Source organism: Micromesistius poutassou (assembly GCF_964030765.1).
Source record: "Micromesistius poutassou genome assembly, chromosome: 6".
NCBI classification, from domain to species: Eukaryota; Metazoa; Chordata; class Actinopteri; order Gadiformes; family Gadidae; genus Micromesistius; species Micromesistius poutassou.
Window position 1 is genome coordinate 1,456,358 of NC_140276.1, and position 10,000 is coordinate 1,466,357.

Genomic DNA, 10,000 nt, shown 5'->3' on the forward strand with positions numbered 1-10,000 from the left:
AGCTACGGTACCAAAGTTTTCTTGAGGTTTACATCTTTATTTTTATATGTGGTATTTTACATGCTTAAAATGTGACAATAAAGTTTTACTAGCAAACAAAAAAAAAATCTGTGTTTTTTTTCATTTAGAATTGATGACTCAGAATGAGGTCAAACTTTGAATAACACTATGACATGTATGTATTCCAAGACAATAAAGCTGCTCTGTGTAAGAACCACAGATTCCTACTCATGACTCCCGCCCATAGGCCGTAAGTGAACTGCAGCCTGCTCAAGGTTGCGCGTTAAGTGCTCTAAAAGTGTGAATTGTGAAATGTGGAATAGGTGTACGTCTCAGCAGTCACACCTCACAGTAACAGTCACAGTAAGTGGCTAAAGCTAGCTCTTGTTTATGCACCAGGGCACTCGGGGGCACGCTCAGGAAAAAAGACCCGGTCCTGGTTTAAATATAACGCAAACCAGCCCCCAGGCTGATGCATGCATTGAAATTGATTGTATTTATACATAAATATATATTATCCTCATCATGGGATGAAGACAAACAGTGAAACATGTCTTTATCGCTAAAAAATCATGAATCTCGATGAGGATAAAGACATACATTGAAATGACACCATTTCAATTATATTTAATTTTCTTCAGTGGCCTGCATCTGTGGCTCTTCCTGTGCTTAGGGGGCCATATAGGGGCCCTACCCAGGGGCCCTCTGCCCCCATTCAGCCCCCATACATGCAGCCTTGATCAGGCTGAAAATCACTGATTAGTAATTAGTCTCACCTCTACGGCCACAGGGAGCAGAAGTAGCATAATCCCGGATACAGTCTGGCAGTGACAATCACAAGTTTTAACACAGACACACAACCACTACCCCCCCTCTACTTGTCCATCTGGATGTTGTTGTGAGAGGACCTTTTGTGTAGGACTGCAGTGGGACGCAGACAGTGAAGCCAGTGCAGTCACGTCTTGAACCCTTGGATATTGTCAAACCAGAGGAGGTCCCCACCGAACAGCCCTGGTATACTGGGATCCACCTACAGGTTTGTTCATTCAGATATCCACAAAAGGAGCACGATCGTGAAATCCCTCCCAGTGTGTAGTTGAGTTGAACACTTGGTTTATCAGGCAATAAAAAACTAATCCGGGCCTCCGAATTCGAGCCTTGTTTGACGGCGCACATGTAGTGAAAGAGGGGGCATTGTGTGTTCGGGTTTTAGAGGCAGGATCATCTGATGTGCCTGGAAAGGATTTGACCTCTGTAGACGTTCTGTGTGAAGAAGCCCTCCTCCTCCGTCAGAGGAAAGGAGAAGTCAAGTGAGCTGAGATAGAGATGACTCCTCATGCATCATTCTCATGTTTTTCTCCACCGTCCAACATCACTAAAGAAGCTTGATTTTTATTCCTTACGCAGAGAGACACCAACACTCAGCCCCAAGACTCAGAGACTCGCAGGGCTGGGAGCTTATGCAGGATGCTGCGCTACTATGCTCTGCTTTTGGGGATTTTGGCCCCTTCCCTTCAAGGTAAGAGTCTTGGTGATTGTACGGTAGAGGGGGCATTGCTATAGTGGCAGTGAGAGACACCTGTATTCTGCAGGAGGAGACACTTCTTTGTGCAGAGCCACAGTGGGAAATTAGAGCGGATTTATACATTAGTATATTGTACAACACACACACAGGAGAAGTTTGAACATGTGGGATGGTTTACGAAATTTGAGTGTAAGTTGTGCGAGTGGAGCTGCAACGTTTTACTTTGTATTTAAACACACATTTTATTTTACTGACATTTTTTCCAGAATAAATAATGACCAGTAAATAGTATACAATGCATGTATTTGTATATATATTGAAATTATATATATATATGTTTGATGATATTTAACTATTTTATAGCATAGTATATATATATATATATAACTATTTAAGTATAATAGATAATTTCTCTGTGGAATCATGAGATGTTTTCCGTGGTCATTCTTGTGATTTATCTTTGCATTTTGTATGTGTGAGCTGTCTCCAACCATGCAGGAGTTACAAGGGATTCACTCAGCTAGCATTGAATTGCAATTATTCACAATTCACACACTGGAGAGTGCATAAAGGAATCTTTCATGAGCTCTTATAATGGATCAAACAATTAGCTTTGCTTTCTGGGGAATTTAACATGCTTCATAAAGAAAAGGGTAATTTGAAAGTGTTGTTTGGAATGGCTTAATAACATATTTATGGATGGACTGTGTAAACTCTGTTTCTGTTTGTTTATAAAAAACTGGAATAGAGGTCAGTTGCATAAAAACACTGTGTTATGCTGATATTTCACTTTCTGTCCGGAAACCTACTGTGAAAAAACATAGTAGCTTGAAACCAGGACGGTATTTGACCTTTTACTATCACAAATTTTCCCATCACCAGATCTTGTACTGACATTTTCAGAATGCAGAAGCGGGAAAAGGAATGCTGCAACTAGACATTTGTTGGCCTGCTACCTGAGGTCAAAAGATTATAAACTCAGGGCAGCCTATCTGAAAACAGCGAGTCAAGTCAAGATATAAAGTTCAATTGTGATCGCCTTTAATCCCAGTCACCTGTAGGCTTTCCAAGGCCATACTAAGGGATGGGGAAAAAGAAGGCTACTTTGAGAGTGTAACATGGAGACATGTTTAGGATCAATCAGCTCTCTAGCTTGAATATGAAAAAACGTATTCCCGTCGTTTCCGTCGATTTCGCTCAACCTTTTCCCCCGTTGCTCCGCAGCGGAATGGAGGCGGCCGCTCATCAAGTTCAACTCCAGGGTGGTGGTGGTGGGCGACGAGGTGGTGGTGTGGCCCGGCGCCCCGCTGGTGCTGAGGTGCGAGGGGGACGGCCCGGTCGCCTGGACCACCAGGCTGCCCAAACACAGGCGCTACGTGTCCCGGGGGGCGGGCCGCGTCCGCACCTTCAAGGTGGACCGGCCGTCCGCCGAGTTCACCGGCACGTACCAGTGCGCGTACGCGTCCCGGAACCACAACGCGCCGGGCGAGGGGGGGGGCGCGTCCTGGGTGCACGTGTATGTGAACGGTGAGTGGAGTGGAGTGGGGGGGGGGGGGGGCGGACGGGGGGGGGGGGTCGTTCTCAGTGCAAATAGGAACATAGGCACTGACTGTGTGTTTTTATATTTATTTTGGAAGAATAGTGCCTTATCTAGGATGTGAATCATACTTGTTCTCCACTGACACACTGTACGTGAAACCCTAACCCTAACCCTAACCCTGTCCACTGACAGTGTGTCCACTGATCAATCACTTAAGATCAATGTCCTCAGAAAAAAAAGATTCTTTACCCTTTATCGGATCGCCTGCAGATCCAAACCGCCTGTTCTGGACCAGCATCTCCCAACTCCGAGTGGTGAGGAAGGAGGGGGAGGAGTGCCTGCTGCCCTGCCTGCTGACCGACCCCACAGCCACTCACATGGGCCTCCGCATGGACAACGGCACCACTCTGCCCCCAGGCATGAACTTCACGGCCTTCCCCCACCGGGGCGTCCTCATCCACAGCCTCCACCCCAGCTTCAATGCCGACTACGTCTGCACCGCTAGGGTCGGGGGCGTGGAGAAGGTGTCCAGGGCCTTCTCCATCAACGTCATTCAGAGTGAGAGTTTTTTCCACCTTTGCCTGATTGAAGATCAAATGGTGTAACAGGGGTTGGGTCTGTCGATTTGAAGAAAACGCAGAAATCGCCCATCCAGCGCGTGTGCGTGATTCCTTCTGTGTTTCAGAGCTTCGATTCCCGCCCTACGTGTTTCTGGATAAGAACGAATACGTCCGCATCGTCGGGGAGGACCTCAGGATCCACTGCACCACGCACAATCCCAACTTCAACTACATCGTCACCTGGAAGCATCCCAGCACAATGGTTTCCGCTAGCAGCTACTAGAATGTGGGTCTCTTCATCTTCTTATAACAAAGTCTCGTTATTCTGAGCTGGTTTGTTTTTTTCTCTGTCTCATTGCCTGCAGAGGACGACCATCAAGGAGGACGCTCGCTCCAACGGAGAGAACCGTCTGGACATAGAGAGCATTCTGACCGCTAAGTCCCTGAGCCCAGAGGACGCGGGGAACATCACCTGCATCGGCACCAACGAAGCTGGGGTGAACAGCTCCACCACATACCTGCGTGTCATCGGTAGGAAATAAGAGGCAAAGCACGGGAGCGGCCTAAATTTACTCAGGAGTGAACGACAAATTCAAATTCACCTTGTTCAAAATCGATATAACTGACTGATGATGATTAAAGGTGTCACAATTCTCTCAAAACTTTGAGAGTTTTAAAGAGGGAGAAGAGAGAACAATTTTGAAGGAAGAACATCCGGGCCGCTCTACTCCTTTTCTGACTCATTTTCCCCGCCATTGAGCATTGTGGGATTACACGCAAGATGGTGTTTCCGAAACTAATCAATAGAGAGATTTATCAGGAGTGATCCCGGAGCGGTCTAAAATCAAAATACGGCTTCTTTTAACGATGCGACCGCAGACCGGAGTCAACTCGAGACAGATATTGTCAACAACTTTCCACTTCACTAAAAGCGGATTACCCAACAGATTGGGTAATCCGATTGGGTAACAGATTATTATATATATAATAAATAATTAAATCTTAACTCCTGTCGCAAATACCACATATAAAAATAAAGATGTAAACCTCAAGAAAACGTTGGTACCGTAGCTAGTTACAACATCTGTAGGTTATGCATTCCACACCGCTGTGTTTTGAATGATATATTGTAAGCAGGTCCTATATTTGTGTATGTATATGTGTGAGTAAAAACATCTGTAAGGGATTATTATGCACAATGCAAGTAGCAAAGCAAATAGGCCTACAAGTTTCTCCAAACCCGCTCTCATGTGAACACGTATAATCTCCAACATCGCCGTGGTACTTTTGTTGTACCATTTCGTGCAGTGGCAGTGCTATGCTCCATCCTAACATCCTAGTGCCGTCTGTCCTTTCGTTCCTCACGGCAGACCGGCCCTACATCCGGATGTCCCCCCAGCTGTCTCCGCGGCTCGCCCACAAGGGCCTCTCGGTGCAGGTGAACGAGGGGGAGGACCTGGAGCTCAGCGTGGCCATCGAGGCCTACCCCCGCATCTCTGAGCACCGCTGGGACACCCCCACGTCCCCCAACGCCTCCGCGCAGGACCAGAAGTTCACCAGATACAACAACAGGTACACGGGTACACGGGTACACAGGTACAGAGGTACATGAGTACACAGGTACACGAGTACACAGGTACACAGGTACAGAGGGACACAGGTACACAGGTACACGAGTACACGGGTACACAGGTACACAGGTACACAGGTACACGAGTACACAGGTACATGAGTACACAGGTACACGAGTACACAGGTACACGAGTACACGGGTACACAGGTACACAGGTACACGAGTACACAGGTACATGAGTACACAGGTACACGAGTACACAGGTACACGAGTACACAGGTACACAGGTACACGAGTACACAGGTACACAGGTACACAGGTACACGAGTACACGAGTACACAGGTACACAAGTACACAGGTACACGAGTACACAGGTACATGAGTACACGGGTACATGAGTACACAGGTACACAGGTACACGAGTACACAGGTACACGAGTACACGGGTACATGAGTACACAGGTACACAGGTACACAGGTACATGGGTACACGGGTATGCGACTCAGACGACTCTGCTGTCGGGTGATGGGGAAGTGCTGTGGTGGTGGTGTGTGTGTGTGTGTGTGTGTGTGTGTGTGTGTGTGTGTGTGGGCTAGGCTGGGGTTGTGAAGAAAGCAAACGGTTTGATGGCCTTTGTTTGCAATCATCGTTGCACAACCTTGTGCAAGTGTGTCAGCACATCAACTTTAGTAACTGCCTAGCGGCACTCGCTTTCTTTGATTGTTTTTTTTTTTTGATTTTGCGGCTCAATTTGACATCACAATATCAGATGGTCATCAGATATATTTATTTATATTTACTGCTGGTTTGAGGAAGACATTTCTTTTTTTATGCGGTCGGTGCTTATGACACATTCAAACTGTCTGAAGCCAGACCGCAATGTTAGTCAGCCCAGACAAAACATTCCCCTTTTTTACACCAGGAACTGTGCGTCTGCTTTGCCACTGTAGGTACCATGCTTCTCTTTTGCTCAAGAGAATTAATGCCCAGGAACAAGGCCAGTACACCTTCCACGCCAAGAGCCACATGACCAACGCATCCATTACCTTCCAAGTCCAAATGTACCGTACGTAAGCTTCTCCCTCTAACAAGTGGACACGTTTGAATCATCTCGACAGCTGCCAGCCGTTAAAGATGTGGGAAAGACGGATCCATTCCACCAGGTCCACCTCCCTTTTTACGGTGTTTGTCTCTTTTACCGGCAGAAAGACCCGTAGCTGTGGTGAGGTGGGAGAACATCACCACACTCACCTGCACCTCGTTCGGCTACCCGGCCCCCAGGATCATCTGGTACCAGTGCTTTGGGATAAGACCCCGGTGAGAATCACAACGGGGGTGGCTAAGTACTAAGTACTAAGTACCGAGTACTGCTCTACCAACTGTACCCCTGACACGCATGCAGACGTGGCTGAGAACTCAGGCACGCTAACTGCTATGCTAAATGCCAGCCTTATATGCATGCAGACGTACCCAAATGCTCAGGCATGCTAACATGCATGCAGACGTAGCTTAATACTCAGGCATGCTAACGGCTATGCTAACATGCATGCGGACGTAGCTTAATACTCAAGCATGCTAACGGCTACGCTAAATGCCACCCTTATATGCATGCAGACGTAGCTTAATACTCAGGCATGCTAACGGCTATGCTAACACGCATGCGGACGTAGCTTAATACTCAGGCATGCTAACCGCTACGCTAAATGCCAGCCTTATATGCATGCAGACGTACCCAAATACTCAGGCATTCCTTACGGCTATGCTAAATGCCAGCCTTATATGCATGCAGACATACCCAAATACTCAGGCATGCTAACGGCTATGCTAACATGCATGCGGACGTAGCTTAAAACTCAAGCATGCTAACGGCTATGCTAAATGCCACCCTTATATGCATGCAGACATACCCAAATGCTCAGGAATGCTAACGGCTATGCTAACATGCATGCGGACGTAGCTAAATACTCAGGCATGCTAACTGCTATGCTAAATGCCAGCCTTATATGCATGCAGACATACCCAAATACTCAGGCATGCTAACGGCTATGCTAACACGCATGCGGACGCGGCTAAATACTCCGGCATCGCGTTCATATTTGCCAACACGGGCGACGTCCACGTTGACGACTGACTATCGATCCGTGACTTGGTCCAGATGCAACGAGAACACCACGGGCATGCAGCTGCCGGTGCCGCTGCAGGCGCCCACGGTGGAGGTCCAGAGGGACTACGGCACGGTGGAGGTGGAGAGCGTGCTCACCGTGGGGCTCTCCAACCGCAGGATGACCGTGGAGTGTGTGGCCTTCAACCTGGTGGGCGTCAGCAGCGACACGCTGGCCATGGAGGTCTCCGGTGAGGACAGACAGACAGACACACGGACAGACAGACGGGGATAGTAGGGCCGGTGGCGATTAATCGAATTTCGATCGCGATTTCAGAGTGAAACGATCACCAAACGAATATAATCGAGTTGAAACGATTGAATGAAAAAAATAATAATAATAAAATAAAAAGTTAATAGAAATTGCAGAACAGCTGGATTCATATCTGGACTTTATTTTCTATTTGACCATTTTGTGTATATTTTTTTAAGGGGAAATTTCAAAGTTCTCATTTACAAAGTGTTTTTTTTTTGAGAGAAATTATGAATAAATGCATCATGTTTTCAAACTCAAAAATAATCGTTTGAATAATCGAGATTTCAATATTGACCAAAATAATCGTGATTATGATTTTTTTCCATAATCGAGCAGCCCTACAGGATAGGATGTCAGCGTCGTATTGTTTGTAAATCCATTGGCCTCCATAGGCCTTGTTCCTGTTCCTGTAGGTGTCTTCACTTACATGAATGAACTCTTGTTTACTGAAATGTTTTTTTCTTCCATTGACCAGATAAACTTTTCACCTCCACCCTGGCTGGAGCGTCAGGCATTCTGGCAGTCCTCCTGGTTCTCCTGGTGTTCTTGCTGTACAAATACAAACAGGTGATGCAGACATCTACACACTAGTCCAGAGTTCTGCCTCACACCACGCCCCGATATGCCTAAACTAGAAATAAACCAAGAAAGACAGCACTCGAGATAGAACTATAGCAACTATACACATTGCATCCTAAGGCTGACATTATCCCCTTCTTTCTTTTCAGACACCAAGATATGAGATACGGTGGAAGATCATCGAAGCTAAGGACGGGAACATGTACACCTTTATTGACCCCACTCAGCTGCCCTACAATGAGAAATGGGAGTTTCCCAGGGACAAGCTGAAGCTAGGTGTGTTGAAGTTTCCCTAGCCATAGTTCTCCCAGGGCCGGTGAACCTCTTCAGAATTTGAGAAGCGAATCAGAATTTAGAAAGGAACAAAATGACCCCCAATGACCTTTCCCTGACAGTTAAAGCAGCTTTGTGTCGAGCATTGATCAGCGACTACTGTGTGTGTGTTTGCACTCGTCGTCCTTTCAGGGAAGATCTTAGGGGCCGGAGCCTTCGGGAAGGTCGTGGAGGCCACAGCCTACGGGCTCGGGGAGGAAGACAACGTGATGCGCGTCGCTGTAAAGATGCTGAAAGGTCAGCTCTGCCTAAGGAAGCTTTGTTAGTATGAGTAGGTCTCCTGAGACCATTGCACACACTCACTCACAATGACCTCAAGCACTGACTCTGGGTCAATACTTCTACGTCAATTTCTGTGTTTAGTTCACAGGGCAACATACAGATTCTTCCTTCCGGTCTTTTAATGTGTTGTGCGTATGTGTGTATGTGTGTGTGTGTGTGTGTGTGTGTGTGTGTGTGTGTGTGCGTGTGCGTGTGTGTGTGTGTGTCTCTCTCTCTTTCTCTCTCTGCAGCCAGCGCCCACTCAGACGAGCGGGAGGCTCTGATGTCTGAGTTGAAGATCCTGAGTCACCTGGGCCAGCACAAGAACATCGTCAACCTCCTGGGAGCGTGTACTTACGGAGGTGAGACCCCCCCCCTGTTCAGCCAGCGGCTCCTCCTCCTCACGGGGCAGACCCTGAGAACAGACCACGATAATAACCCAACCCTGACTGTTCCTCGACCAGGGCCGGTGCTGGTGATCACCGAGTACTGTAGCCACGGCGACCTGCTGAACTTCCTTCGTCAGAGGGCGGAGACGTTCCTGGATTATGTCACGAGCGCTCCCGAGGTTTTCGGGGAGAACGTGGACTACAAGAACGTCGGCCAACCGAAACAGTTCGTTCGAAGGTACGACGCGAAGTCTGGCAGTCTTTTTCTGCTTTCTGAACTCTCTCTCTCTCTCTCTTTCTCTCTCTCTCTCTCTCTCTCTCGCTCTCGCATTTGCTGTATTTTGAAAGGCCTCCCCCCCCCCACCCATGTCTGCCCAACAGTGACAGCGGCATTTCCAGCCAATCATCTACCAGCTACTTGGACATGAGACCCGGCTTCCCAGCCGTCAAATCCCCTCACGGTAAACATCTGGAAATCAACATAGCTGTGGTCGAGCGATTATCGTTTGTGTTGTTCTGAAGCTAGGAAAACAACAATAACGAATGAATAACTTAATGGATATAAAAAGATATATATATATTTATTTAGATTAACATTAACTTATGTTCATATTAGTTATAAATATATATATATATGTAACTGTTGGAGTGTGTGTAGCATCTGTATCAGAGGAGAGCAGACACTGGCCGTTGGACATCGAAGACCTTCTGATGTTCTCCTACCAAGTGGCTCAGGGGCTGGACTTCTTGGCGGCCAAGAATGTAAGTATTCACTTAACACTTAAGGCGCGGCGCTTACGGCGCACAACGCAAACATGACA

The 10,000-nt window shown here is 47.3% G+C and overlaps 1 protein-coding gene across 1 annotated transcript in view; it reads left to right on the forward strand.

Annotated features, from left to right (window-relative positions):
* Positions 1-1,467: 1,467 nt before the first annotated feature.
* Positions 1,468-10,000, forward strand: part of csf1ra (colony stimulating factor 1 receptor, a) — a gene marked incomplete at both ends in the record, with an annotated part of 14,696 nt that continues 6,163 nt past the window's right edge. The window contains 16 exon segments of the mRNA XM_084469075.1: positions 1,468-1,519; positions 2,750-3,052; positions 3,336-3,623; positions 3,751-3,887; positions 3,991-4,156; positions 4,996-5,197; positions 6,151-6,266; positions 6,406-6,517; positions 7,356-7,552; positions 8,093-8,184; positions 8,346-8,472; positions 8,662-8,766; positions 9,042-9,152; positions 9,255-9,417; positions 9,561-9,640; positions 9,838-9,941. Of these exon segments, the coding sequence (XP_084325201.1) occupies positions 1,468-1,519; positions 2,750-3,052; positions 3,336-3,623; positions 3,751-3,887; positions 3,991-4,156; positions 4,996-5,197; positions 6,151-6,266; positions 6,406-6,517; positions 7,356-7,552; positions 8,093-8,184; positions 8,346-8,472; positions 8,662-8,766; positions 9,042-9,152; positions 9,255-9,417; positions 9,561-9,640; positions 9,838-9,941 (2,355 nt within the window).